Source organism: Mastigoproctus giganteus, chromosome 9 (genome assembly GCF_048544385.1).
Source record: "Mastigoproctus giganteus isolate SK-2022 chromosome 9, ASM4854438v1, whole genome shotgun sequence".
NCBI lineage: Eukaryota > Metazoa > Arthropoda > Arachnida > Uropygi > Thelyphonidae > Mastigoproctus > Mastigoproctus giganteus.
In genome coordinates, this window is record NC_143583.1 from 151,691,428 (window position 1) to 151,706,731 (window position 15,304).

The following is a 15,304-nucleotide window of genomic DNA, read 5'->3' on the forward strand; positions in this document are numbered from 1 at the left end:
TTTTCTTATCCAATTGCAAATCCCATTTACGAAGATAATCTTCAAATAAAGAAGCTGTTATCCAAGTGTTGGCATATTTAACAGGCAGCTGTTTTACCCCTTTAAAACATCTCAGCAATTTACTCTTGCCTAAAACTAATGGCTTCATCTTGATTTTTCCCGTCATGCTGTGTTAAAAGAACTGTAATCCTGTATTTGATCTTCTTCCTGCAGACGTAGAGGAATTCTTAAAAATCGTGCAATGGTCTGGGGTAGCCCCTGTAGTACAACCCTGTTTCATCTGTATTAAAAATGACTTCAAGATTATAGGTGCTTGGCTAACACAGTTTGCCAAGAGGTTTTCAACCAGGTGTCAGCTGCAGAACCATCGGAATCCTGTTTTTCCCAAGTGAAGTTTTTTGTAAACAATATCATGCCTCTCCTTCCATCTTGTCCGCCATCCATCCATTGCCTTAAAATCTTTGTGTAGTTTTTCAGCTAAATCATTAGCTTTTTGAAGAAGGATGCTATGACTGATTGGTGCAATTAAATGAGCTGGCCTGTTTGAACCCAACAAACAGAGCTTCATCTACTATTCGGCATTTCCCTTCATGTTTCCGTTTTCTGGTTTCACTAATCACATTAGTGTTTAATGTGCGACGTGATTTTAAAAAGTTTAATAAAGATGATTGGGGAACTCCTAATTTTACTGCTGCTTCCCTTTGAGACACACTGCTTAAGTTAAATTTGTCGTATGTTTTTATATTCCTTTTACACTCAAATTCACTCTCTTTCTGTCCACTGACTTTTTTTTTTTGGGTGGTAAAATTTAAAACACAGTAATAAAGATAAGAATCAATCAATAATAAAGCACACGACATGCACAAATTGGAACTAACACAACACATGCAAGTGAGATATGGAGTAAAATGTTTAAGAAATTTAGATATCAGAAGGAATAGTAGATTTCAGTGAAGGGGAAACACATTTCACCTAAATAATGTAAAAACACACAGAAGTCCAGCTATCAATATTATCGCAAATGCAATAAAATAGAGTGTATAACAGATTGTGTAAACAAAAAAAAGTCCAATACACCAAAAACTGCAAATTGTTTTTATTTTATGGTTGTGACCTCCAGAAATGTGCTTTAGAATAATATCACAGAGGCATTCAAAATTGATTCTTATAACCAAAGATATGATTCTAATAAACAATGAAAGTGTAGGGCATTTTAGCGATTTGAATCCGTTCTTTGAAATTTGATTCTATAAAGCAGCTGATCCTAATAACAACACTTACTGTATTTTGCTCATGTATCAAATTTGGAAGAAGAATATTGGAGAAAAGATGCAGTGATGGAAGAGTTGTGAAGCCATCTAATAATACCACTTGATGACAGCAATAAGATATAATATAGTTCAGATGAGACAATGACTTATGGGCTTTCTAGTCCTTCTGAGGATGAATGAAAAAAAAAAAAAAAAAAAAAAAATGGAAGGCAACTTATTCAAGGTACTGCTCTTATTTCTATTTATGAAAAATTCAATGTTGTAAACCTAAGAAGCAGACTGAATTTTTGTTAAATAAGCAATAGTAATCAAATGTCTACTTTATACCAAATCATTAATACAGTAAACCCTCGATAATCTGGTTACAGTTAATCCAGATGTCAGATAATCCGGAGCGAAATATGAAAATTCTCTTCACATCTTGACTACTTTGAAAGACACATGGAATTCAGGAAAGCAGATGAGTAACTCTCTCTCTCTCTCTGCACACTGATCGACTGTGCAGAGAAAGAAAATACATTACAATGTCTTGCGTGTTGCTCAATATCATTATTGACTCTGAGTTGGATGGATGCTATTGCTTATATTGCTTCATTTGCGTATTTCTTTATAATAAGTTAACGCATTTTATATAATTATGGGTTCTAAAGAATTAAAAAGTGAAATAAAAAGAAAACACTTTACCTTAACTATCATTAACTTGAAAATGGTGTTCCTGGAAAAATAAAATTTCTGAAGAATTTGGTATTGGCGAACAGGCTGTGTCAGATATTAAAAAACAAAAAAATCTATAAAGACATTTCCTTTAAAATTCGATGAGGGGAATGATAAAAGCAGTGTATTAAATAGAAAGAAATAGTGAGGATTTATTTTATATACATTAAAAAAGCCAAAAGAAGTGTTGCTGGAAAGAGTTTAAGCAGTATTCATAACAATTAAGTTGCATTGGTGTGCGATGCCAGTGCCACCTAATAAATATATAAAAAGACAATTAACAACATAAAACCTATTGTCTTTTTATAGTTTTTAAATAAAGGCTCTATCTACAGTGATTTTGTTTTATTTATTTTCATCAGCACTACCTATATCATTAAATTTTTGATTTATTTGTGTTCTAAGTTATTGTTTTTTTTTTTTTTACTATCTTTCGCTTCACTAATCTGAATTCCCATGTAACCTGACCTCTTTCTCCTGCCCAATTACTCTGGATTAGTGAGGATTTATTATATATTCATTAAAACGTAAGTAGAGTTTTGAACAGTGTTTAAAATATTCGAACGTTTAACCAAATCAACAAATCAACCATGATGACCTGGTCGTGAGCACAAGAATTCATGGTCACATTTCACAGGGTCGGACAGTAATTTTTAAATTAAATAAACCACTTAGCACCCTTAAAGAGCATACCTTAATATGAATTATGACCTACAGAAGTAAAAAAAATCCAGTATAGAGATCTAATAACAACATATACAAGATAATTGCGATAACACAAACTAAACAATGATTTATAATGTTCACCCAAATTATTTCGAATGTGTAACATTTCAGATAAGTAAATGTGCCACACAACATCAGAAATAGTTGTTATCAAAGAGCCATTTTAAAAATAAGATCAAATGGGAAAAAATTGTCAGAAGCAGCTAAACCTGTTGCATCCATGGACAAACACAAAACATTCATCAGCAGCCAGGCATCTGTTGATCCTCTATCAAATGAATTACATGTCAAGGTAATAACATATTACTACTTGCATAATAAATGATACAACAAAGCAAATTTTTTTCTATTTCTGCACAAAAAAAAAAAAAAAAAAAAAAAAAAAAGTCACACTGAGAGGAAACTTAGTTGTCTCATGTTCATTCCATCAAGATTTGGTGGTGGTGGTGGGGGGGGGGGGGTTCAGAATACTCTATTCAGTACCTTGAATTAGGTTATTTGTAACATATTGTATTGTTGCATCCAATGAGTTTTTGCTTAATATCTGCATTTAATTTTGCAATCTGCTTGGTTTTCCATATAGGATTTCCATGTGATCAACATGCCAATCCTAAAGCCATGGTAATGACTATCTGATAGGTGATCCCTACAGGGAGGATCAAGTACTGGAAATAATGCTGGAGAACATACAGAAGTCAACTGCTGTGCTCTTTCCTAATGATGTTTGTTGTTTATTTGTTATTTGGTTTTTAGGAGCATTAGCAACTAAGGCCATATTGCTCCGGGGATATGTGATGGTCATTCCATGACATTTCCGCATCCTCTGTATTTGGTGTTCACAGGCTCGAATCCCGGTCTAATCAAGAAGCATGTGCTACGCACTGCTGCTCCTGTCCACCTGGCTACAGAGGCACCTCTTTCCCAATGAAAGATGTGTATATGTATGCATGCCATTGTTCAACAAGGTTACATCATTGTGTTGTATCCATTTTTCAATTTGTCATCCTCTCCAGTCTATGGTTGTTTTCCCCATAAATGCCTGTCTCCAATTAGGTCTTTTGGTACAAAGGGGGAGGCAGTATTTACATCACTAGGCCTTCTAAATCTTGTTGTAGTAATTCTCAGTTTGGTGAAATGTAAACTGTTACAACTCTTATGAAGGATTTTGTGGCTCTGCATACTGCAACTTCTTCAAGGATTCTATTATTTCAAGAAGGAATATGACAATTGTTATCAGTTTTTACCAGATTTTCTACACTAACATGGATTGTGGTTTTTGTTACTCTGTTTTTATGGTATGCAATGTAGTTCTCCACACTGTTTTCTTGAAGCTGTTCTAGATTTTGAAATCTTAGGTTTTTCCTTTTGGGTGAAATATGGTTTCTGCAAAAATTCACTCTACATCTGCAAAAAACTGTAGTACTGATTTGTCTGCTTGATTTTTCACTTGTCTCCATTTATTCAGTTAGCTTTTTGCCTACGATGTTACCAATGTAACATTCTGATTAGGCATTTTCTTTTCTCTCTTTTTTTTTTTTTTTTTTTTAAGTGTTCTGTACAGCAGGGGTTCCCAAACATTTTAGACATGCGGAGCCCTACATCAAAAAGAAAAAACATTATGGAGCTTTAATAAAAAAAATACACTAAAAATAGAAACAGTCGGTCACCAACTGGTAACGTTGGTGACCAAATCTTTACAAATATAGCACGCACATTGACAGTCCAAGATCACTCAGAAAAGGCCACATTTACTTTTTACTTTTATGCACAGCATATTCTGATTGAATTTTATAGTTTCAGAAAAAAATATTAACATTCTAAAATATCCTCGAGAAACCCCAGGTAACTGGCAAAATAACTTAATCTTGTTCTTTTCTTTTAACAAAAGAAAAGAATAAAATTAAGCAGAAATTCAAAGATTTTACAAAGAATTAGGACAAAAGAATTTAAAATTCCAAATTAAATTAAGGAATACTTTTAATATTCTTTTAGGAAAAAGACAGCAAAAAACTATTAGGATAGTGAGCAGGAAAGGGGACAAAAAATACAGTTTCAGTAGAAAAATCCAGAGAATTAGTAGCTAACAGAAGAGGCTGTCTACAAAAAAAAAAAAAAAAAAAAAAAAAGAAGAAGAAGAAGAAGAAGAAGAAGAAGAAGAAGAAGAAGAAGAAGAAAAAAAAGGAACGTGAGCAGCAATAATCTATGCAATGGGACCATGAGGTTAATTCTTAGTTTCTTCAAGTAAATCTCTTGACAACAGTCTATCCAATGACCACCAAGCCCAATATACTTATATATTAGATAATGCACTCCGAGTGGCAACGTATAGACTTCTTGTGAACTAGATTCTATAGACTACTTCAGAGGAATGCATATAAATTACCACTATCAGTGCATTGTTTGTTTTTTTTTTTTTTTTTTTTTTTTTTCTGTCAGCAGACATTCTGAGACCCATTCCTTCTTGGAGCAATTAATTAAGTACATGGAATAGTGTCAGAGAAATGGGAAAGTCAAGAGTGAAGATTATGTTCCAAGGAGTGAAAACCATCACATGACTTTAGTTATTTGGTTTGAATGAACTATTTCTTTGTCTCATAGTAATGAATTCTATATATGACAGATTCAGAAAAACCCACTCATTTGCCCACCGAAGGGAAAAAAAAAAAATTCAAGTGACATAAGGAGAAAATAAATGTGATAGAAATACTCCAATGTTTTTGGTTTTTCAATACAAATCCAACTGTGGTGCATCTGTTACTTCAATATGTATGCCCCAAAAAATTAATATTTAGGTAATCTTGGAAGTATTTCTTGTGTGTTCTTAAAAGATTTGCCTTGTGTACAAGAATTACAAAATGCATGGAAGATTTTTAATGTTTCACAGAATGAGACCAGATTCTTAAATTTACAGCTGGACTGATTAAAGCAAAAACTATCCAATGGATCCAATATGTGGAGTTTGGCATGTTCCTTTTAGCATTGGAAGCACTTTTCCTTCTAGGATAAAAAAAAAAAAAAAAGTAAAGTGCAGCCATTATTAACCAACTGCAGGATGGAAGCCTCCTCAACAATTCATGCTGAGGGAAATATGGAAGCCTCCTCAACAATTCATGCTGAGGGAAATATTATCCCACTACACAAAGGAGGCAGGAGCAGTGCCACTGAAGTCCAAGTAAATTAGCCAGTAGAGAAAAGCAGAAAGAAGAATTTCTTTAAAGTAAATTAAGTTAAAAACGTGCAAAAACAGTTCAGATTATATACAAAAAACATAATCAATAGAAAATAAAACACTTTATTGCACTGCCAAAACTACAAGTATTTTGTTTTGACTACACTCAACACATTTTTGTTTGCAACAAACTACTCTCACCTGTATTCCAGAAAAAAGAATTAAAATAAAAACAAACAAACAATTAATTACAATTGAAAATTAAAAGAATTAAGAAGGAATAAAGAATTAGAGTGCCTACCGTCACCAAAGGAAGCACCCACACAGAACTGAATTCTGCTGTAATAGTGCTACTTTTGCTTGTATTCAAGCAAAAACACTATGAAAGGGCTCTCTACAAGTGAATGCAGCCACCTCATTTAAGGTCACCAGTGAATGTTTGGCTGCAGTTCACTATGGAACTTCAACCTTTTGAAGATCTATAGGTGAGGATCCTTCCACCCCCAAAAAAATCATGGTTGTTGTTCCCATATCTTTCCTTAATTTCATTATTTTCCTTTCATAATGTGCCGCTTAGCTTATGGAAAATTCTTCCATAGTATTCTGTCTTGAATGCAAGCAGCAGTCAACACAATTTATAGTGGAATTCAATACCGTGATGAAGGTAGACACCCTATAATTCTTTTAATTTTCAGTTGTTAATTAATTTTAAGATTTTATTTATTTTATTTCTCCCTTTTTTTTCTGGAATACAGCTGGTAACACTCGTACATTATAAACAAAACACTAGATGTACTTCCAGCAATATGTTCATGCAGTTGTTGAAAAGTGCTCAATATTAATTACTGTGTGTGTGTGTGTGATAACACCAATATCTTTATATATATTTTTTTTTAAAATCTTTAATGTAATATAACTGATATAATCAGAAAAACTCACAAATAAGCAGTACACAATCCATTTTTGACTTTTTATGCATTCTCTAAGGCACATATAGCACTGGGTAGGGGGGGGAGCTAAATTTTTTTTTTTTTTTTTTTTATAATTTTTGTCATTCAATTGAGTATTAAAGTGGATTTGTATTGATTTAATTATTTATTTACTATTATTTTTTTTCTTAGTATTTCTTGATAATTTCCATATCTGCACTTAATTTGGATTAGCTTATTTGCCACTGGTTAATATCAAAATTTGCATTTTATCTCTTTATTTTCTTTAAGTTTCACTGTACACCACAGTTAAGCTCTTACTTTCATTGGTCTGTTCTGTCATAATCATATAGGAGCATCAGTGACCATATAGTTAACACCTGGAAGTTCGTTATAGAAATACAACCTGCCGGTGCTCCGCCAAAAGAACATGACTGTTGTTTCCCTATCTTTCTCTATTTCATTATTTTCCTTTTATGATATCTCTATTAGCTTGTAGAATGTTCTGTAGACATTTTGCATGAATACAGGGCCCATGAGCAGTAACACCATTTACAGCAGAATTCAATTCTGTGGGGTTTCCCTAATTCTTCACTATTAAATTCTTTTAATTTTCAGTTGTTAATTAATTTAGTTTTTAGTATTAGTAATGGCAAATAATGCAGGAAAGCAATATTATACATCAGCAAAAAAAAAGGCCATTTCACCAATTGAGCAAGTGCCTAACCTGTGAGGTCTCCAGAACACTGGAATTTGTAGAACTCAAGCCTTCCTTGGTAAGTGCACCCTTTGTTCCCCTCAAAAAACCTCATTGCCATTCTCTGTACCTGTTCTAACAGTTATACATCCTTACTAAAATGAGAACTTCAGACACGAACGCGGTATTCAAGATGTGGTCTGATAATTGCCTTTTATAATAATGGAATAATCACGTCATCATCCCTGCTAGCAAAATTCCTAAATATCACTGACAAAACTCCATTAGCTGTTAAAGTTCATATCTGACTACAAAATTACCTCAGGTCTTTTTTGTTTTCCAGTACCCTACGTTTAGTACCACATAGCTGGTACATTACTCTGGGACTACTGCTCCCCATATACTTTGCATTTGTCAATGTGAAAACGTCAACTGATTTCCATTTCTCAGCTCACCTGCCTAATTTTTCTAGGTCTTGTTGCAATAGCATAGTCATTACTGTCATTAATGCAGTAATGACTGTAGTAGCATACAGTCATTATTTCACTCTGCCAACCTTTATATCATCTACAAACTTAAGACATTAAGCTGGATATAATCTTCATCAATATCGCAAATAAATAAATTCAAAAACAACAATGGGCCCAGTGTCAAACTCTGGGATCCCCAATAACAATATTAGCCCACAAAGCGCACTGTCCATTGATAATCATTGTCTTCTCCCCCTCAACCATCCCTTTATCAATAGCAGTAAAAAAGTAAAGTGCAGCCGTTATCAACCCACTGCAGGATGGAAGCCTCCTCAACAATTCATGTTGAGGAAAATGGACCATAATCTGCCATGCTGGTCCAGTGAGGGGTGGCAGATCGACCGTATTCAGCAGTCAGGGGCTTGAACCCCGGTCTACTCAAAAAATCATATGCTACTGCACTCCCGCTCCTGCCCACTTGGCTACAGAGGCCTTCAATAGCAGTAACTTGCCCTTAATTCCACACTGCTCTAATTTGTATAGCAGTCTTTTATGTGCAACAGTATCAAAATAAATCCTAAAATCCAAGTATGCGATATCAAAGTAATTTTTTCATCCACTTCCTTTGTGGCTGCATCATAGTATTGAATCAAATTGGCCAGACAATATTTCCCCCTAACAAACCAATACTGTGTCTGAAGTGCAGCCTTGTCTAGATGATACGGCATTACTTCTTTTCCAATGACTCCATTATTTTCCCTGGAACAGAAGTCAAACTAAGAGGTCTGTAACTACTTATGTCATCCTTTGATTTCCCCCCCACCCCCTTGTGAATAAGGGATACATCTGCACATCTTCAGTCCATGGAGACCTCTTCTGAATCCAAAGAAGCTTTCATAATTATGGCTAAGGGTTTGCTTACTTCCTTTGTTGCCTCCTTTAATATAATGGAATACAACTCATCCACACCAGGAGCCTTTCTTATGTTTAACTTCATTAACTATTCTTCTACTTCCCTATCAGTTATTACTAAATCATTTAGCTCCCTGTTTGTTTATAAACTTCTGGCATCCATTTACCAAAAGAATTCCTCATGTGTGAATGTAGATGCAAATTACTTATTAAATTTGTCAGCAACCTGAACAGGATCATCAACAGTTGAACCAGTGAACCATTTTATTTTATTTTTACTCTTTTTTTCTTCAATATGGTAACAGTAATTCCTTGCACACAAAATCTTTGTTATAGTTTAGCAATGCATTCATGATGTTTAAATGAGTTTCATTTTAATTACTTATGGTGTAATAATGCTATACAGTAAACCCCCGCTATTCGTGGTCGCTGATTTAATATAAAATGAATTCTTAAAAAATGTGACTTTTAAAGCACCGTGAACATTGACAAAAATCGAGAGCGTGAATGTTTCTCGCTAATCCTTGTTTAGTATGTGTTATGCGCTTGTCATGGAAGGTTTCGTCATTTGCTTTTCATTTATATGTTTATAAATTGAATAAATTTATCAATTTATAAATTGATATGCTTATAAAAGTGATAAATCTACCGTTTTGCAGTGTAAAACAGACTTTTTCGAGTGTGTTAACAGAAGAAAGTGACTTTATTGTGGACAAGTTCTTTCTAACCGGTACAAAAATTTGGCTATGAATAACAAGGGAAATGTTAAAAAATCAAAGAAGGTGATGACACAGCAAATAAAATTGAGTTATTAGACAAAATTTCTAATGGTGAAAGTGGCTCCTCAGTGGCAAAACATTATAAAATCAATGAGTCAACGGCATGATCAATCAAAAAATCGGAAGAAAAAAATCCACTGTAGTGTCCATGAAAACGCGCTAATTGATTCAAAAATTTGCTCTGAAACTAGTGATGTTAAATTAGAAAAAATGGAAAAGGCTTTAAATCTGTGGATAGAAGACCGAACTCAAAATAAAATTCCATTATGTTCACTCATCATTCGTGAAAAGGCAAAACTCCTTTATCAGCACTTTAGCGAAACTGGTGATAGCACTGGCGGGATAAGTTTTTTAGTTAGCAAAGGCGCTCATTTGAAAGATTTGTTTGAAATTTCTAATAAATATTACATTTAATATTAAATTGTTTCTTATCTTCATTTCGATGCCATATGCTTGCATTTCTAATGATCATATAATACATACATAGACAAAATTTTCGACTAGTTTTTCTTATATATTTCATACTTTGGAACGGAACCCCTTTATTACTATGGGAGCCATAACTCAGTATTCGTGGCACTTCTCAGGAACATAACCCCCACAAATAATGGGGGTTTACTGTATATTTTTTAAAAACTTTGATGTAATAAATACCGTGTTATAGTCACAAATGAAACTGGCATGGCCTTGCTGTATCATTTAGCTGTTTGTACATATTGTATATATATTCTATATTATGTTGCAAGAACAAAAGTAGCTTCCTACAGGAAGCTATATATGAAGTTTTATTTGCTGCTTTTTAATATTTTCAAAGTTTGTTAGGTGATGCAATCTTTTGTCCACTATGTATTTAATATATTTGTACAATACTGCAAGTGAAGAGTCTCACAATTTAAACATTTTGCAAAAATTCATACAGGAAAATTAAAACTTTTTCCCCAATAATTATCTCTAATTTGATGTTCAAGCACCACTAAAAAAAAAAAAAATTTTCATTATCCAGCAATATCCAAGCACTTAAAGATTAATTGCTTAAAGTTAGTTTGTAAAAAATTTCTTTATCATTACAACTTACGAATATTATAAGCAATTACCTGCTTTGCTTGAGGAGCACATAACCATAATTGACCATCTTTTAAAAGAAATCTGAAGAATGGAAAGGGGAAAAAAAAAACAAGAAAATAATTCTATCAAAGCAGTTTTTCTTTAGACATATATGGAAAAAAAAAAAAAAAAAAAAAAAATAGATATATGACTACACCCCCCCCCCAACAAATTACACTGAAAATACTAACATTGTCACAACATTAAAATAAATATTCTTATTAAATTTTAATTTTCCCAATTCTGAAATAAATTCAGAAAAAAAAAAAAAAAAAAAATATATATATAATTTATTTTAAAATATAATACATAACATGTGATTAACTATATAGTATTGATGTAAATACACCATAGTTAACCCATATATTTGAACTACGTATGTAGCGTAGAGGGCATCATTTTAATTGTATCTCAATGTGGTGGCTTTCACAACGAGATAGCTACTATTATATTACTTCAAATGAATAATGCTTCTCTAGTAGAGAAGACTACTGTTATTTATTTTCAGCGGTACCACCACCCAGACGATCGTTTCGAAACTGTGCGGCTTCATCATCAGTGGGTAGGCAGGTACCCAGGTAATACAACAAGCCATCACAGTTATGAAGTTATATCCACATTATGAGAGATGCCAAAAGGGTGTGGTGGTAATATGGATATAAGTTCGCAACTGTGATGGCTTGTTGTATTACCTGGGTACCTGCCTACCCACTGATGATGAAGCCGCACAGCTTTGAAACGATCGTCTGGGTGGTGGTACCGCTGAAAATAAATAACAGTAGTCTTCTCTATTAGAGAAGCGTTATTTATTTGAAGTAATGCAATAGTAGCTATCTCGTTGGGAAGGCAACGACATTATGAGATACAATTAAAACGATGCCCTCTACGCTACATACGTAGTTCAAATATATGGGTTAACTATGGTGTATTTACACCGATACTATATAGTTAATTATCAAAACCCATAAGGATTATGCCCTGTGCATTTAATTTTCAAAATAACATGTAATAAAATATAAAATACAAAAAATAAATATATAATCATAATTACAAAAATATACCAAGCAGCTGCATTTCTATATCCATTTAAAAACAGTTTAAGTGTTTTAAACAGACACTGATAATTTAAACTATTAACTCATGAAACCTATCAAAATATTAAAGAAAAGCCATGTTTTAAAACTATCAGTTTAAAAATATGGCAGTTTTAAAATTTTTAAACTTTAAAATATGTCTTGTAATTTTCATCAGCTGCTGTGAGAATGGTGAACAATATCAATACAGAATAATTGTTTGATTTTTTGTAATGATATTTGTATATAAACATTGATATTTGCAATGTTTGATATTTGTTGTACAGTTCAGGTTTCCCTGAACTCACTCTACAACAGCGTTTTTCAAATTTTTGTCCATGATCCACAGTAAGAAATACATTTTACATTGTGACTGACACACACACACACACACACACACACACACACACACACACACACACACACACACACACACACACACACACACACACAACAATAATCATCCTTACTACATATGATAAAGTAAAAACAAATATCAAACATATGTAACAATAATACCAAATATGATTTTATTAACATTTAAATACAAAATAGAAAAAGAAATCTATTTCATTTAATTTGAGATTCTATTTTATGTAGTAGTAGTAGTGGCATGTGATGCAAGAAAGCATGTGTATGAGCTTATGCAGCATCAGCCAAAAAAAAAAAAAAAAAAATCACATCATTCCCTCCAAATGCCTGTCCAGTTCCTCCTTAAATTTATTTAACCTATCAACTTCCACAACGACAGATGGAAGTTTGTTCCCGCAATTAACCACCCGCTGGCTAAAGGCAAATTTCCGCACATCTATTCTACATCTGTCTTTTCTGAATTTGAATTTACGCCCCTTTAGGTTCGTAATCTGAACAAGTGGAAGGATCCCATCAGAATTCAGTGTGCTCAACCCCTTCAAGGGCTTATACACCTCAATCAGATCACTGCGCAGGTGCCTAGTCTCCAGCCACTGCAATTTGCAGAACTTAAGCCTCTTGGTAAGAGGATCCCTTCATTCCCCTCACCAACTTGTTGCCCTTCTCTGTACACGCTCAAGTTCTTGCCAGTGCTTGTTCTTCATGTGCTTGCCAGTTCATGAGTTCATTCCAGTCCAGAACACAAGATGGCAATGCTATGCACATATCTGGTGCACCTTTGAGCCTGTTTCTTTCCTTTGTTTTTAATCAGGTCAAGATTCAAAATCCTAGTTCACACAAATAGGTCAATGTGAATAGTAATAACAGCAATGCACTCTTCCCACTTAGCAATGTAAATTCCTTAATCATAATCAAAAATTATGATATCCTTAATGTCTTGTAATTATTCTTCAGTGTATATGAAGAACTAAGCTGTAATAATTCATTCTCTTCTTCAGGCACTAAGTTTAACTCAATTATTGATTCCGGGTTTTGAAAAGAAAGACCTTTTATCCAAACATTTTTCTTTAATGTTTGAAATTTCTCTTCTGGAAAATAATGATTAAAAGTTTGAGATAAAATATTAACTAAAAATTCGCTAATTTTATTTTGTTCAAACTGACTTCCCTAATAATGTTCTCTTCAATATGTTGCAACAATGTTGGGAACATATAGTAGCTGAGTCAATTGCTTAATATGTTCAACATGTTGAAATATATCGTTGTCTTTCACCTGTAGTTTCAAATTTATTTTTTAAGAATTCTGAAAATATCCGTTAAGTATGCCAAAAATTGGCATATTTAACTAACATTTTCAGACGGAAGGTTTCTAAGTAGTTAAAGAGTTGGCAGTTATTTGATTTCTCCATTACTTAAGAAAGAGTAGAATTAATTGCAATGCGATGATAATTGGATTGGGAGAGATTTGTCACCCTTTTTAGGAACTGCATAGATATCAGCAAATTTCCAAGCAGAAGGAAAAACACCTTTGGAATAAAGAAAGTGAAAAAAGGCAGCAAAGAACAGGAGTAAGTTCAGGAGCACAGGTTTTGAGAACAAGTGGAGAAATACCATCAGCACCCGGAGCTTTCTTAGAATCAAGATTCATCAAAATCTTTCCTATCTCCTTTTGACGAAAGACCACAGGAAGCACTGAATAGAGCATGATGGGAATGGTGGGAGGTGTTTTTCCAAGATCATTAATACATAAGTTGGAAAAAAAATGGGACGGGGATGCTAGCAGGTCAGCTTTATCCTTGGCTGAAGTGACAATAGCACCATCTGGTTTTAACAGAGGTGGGAGCAGAGACGGGCAAAATTGTGGCCAATAGCTTTCGTAAGAGACCAGAATGCTCCACTACTATTAGGGAAAGAAGCAAGTTTTCTACTCTTAGCCTGTTCAAAATCTAGTTTGGACTGATTAATAACTGCTTTACAGTTGTTGTGAGTTTTGGTGTATGAAGAAAATGAAACTGAAGAATTGGAAACAAGCCAATTACGATATGCAACATTCTTCTCTTGAACAGCCTTAGCACATTTATTGGAAAACCAAAGTTTAGATAAAAAACGAGATTTTAAAGTGGAGTGTGGAATAAAGGATTCCATTCCTACAAGAATAACTTCATTGACACGATCTGAGCAAACGTTGACATCAGAAGTTTTGAAACAGTAATCCAACCAACCAAGGAAAGGAAGAAAAGAAATCTCGCAGGTCATCCCATTTTGCATTCTTGTAATGCCAAACAACATGAGGTTGGGAATAGCCGTGAGATAAAGGATCCACTAGAGAACCACTCACTTCGACTGTGTACTTAGAAGGGTTGTTTTGTGAGAAAAAGATCAAGCACGTTGGCTGTATGGTTAGGATTGTACGGTATTCCGGTAGGTAAATTAAAAACCTGTGCAAGTTCATTAGTAATTGCAAAAGCCTCAGCATCTCGACCAGTTGGGTCTGTGTGACTAGAAAACGGAAGCCAGCTGGAGTTGTGACCATTAAAATCACCAAGGAAAATTACCTCACTGTTAAGAAAGTTGGACTGCAGAAAGTCAAGCTGCACAGAGAGGAAGTCAAAGAACTCCAAGTGATTAGTGGAGTTGGGAGAATGGTAGAAAACAGATGATTTTGACACAATGAGGTAGAGAGATTTTAAGCCAGAGAAGATCAAAGAGAGGAGATTCCAAATTGCAAAGTCTCTGACATGGAATATCAGAAAGGACATATGCACAAGTAGCACCTTTGAGGTGAAAGGAATCATACAGAGAATAATTTTGGCAAAAGAGATGAGCAGTAGTTGAATCAACCGATAACTGAGATTCTGTCAAAAGAAGTACATGGGGTTTGGCAGACTGCAAGTGGAAATGGACATTGTTGAGATTAGAATCGACACCAGATATATTTGTGAAATGAATTAGGAAGTGTTTGGGAGATTTAGATCTTTTTGCAGATAAGCTTACTCTATTAGTTTGACAATTCATGATATATTCAATGGTAAGAAAAGTGGGTGGGACATGCTGTATGAAGTAATGAAATTTTTGGATATGGCGTACAC

At 33.8% G+C, this 15,304-nt stretch overlaps 1 protein-coding gene across 4 annotated transcripts in view; it reads right to left on the reverse strand.

Moving 5' to 3' along the window:
• faf (ubiquitin carboxyl-terminal hydrolase-like faf) overlaps nt 1-15,304 on the reverse strand; it is a 1,326,265-nt gene that overhangs the window by 859,113 nt on the left and 451,848 nt on the right. For all 4 annotated transcript variants that reach the window (XM_090382082.1, XM_090382083.1, XM_090382080.1 and 1 more), the window contains one exon: nt 10,762-10,813. In XM_090382082.1, coding sequence (XP_090238208.1) covers nt 10,762-10,813 — 52 coding nt within the window. The remainder of the gene's footprint in view (nt 1-10,761; nt 10,814-15,304) is intronic.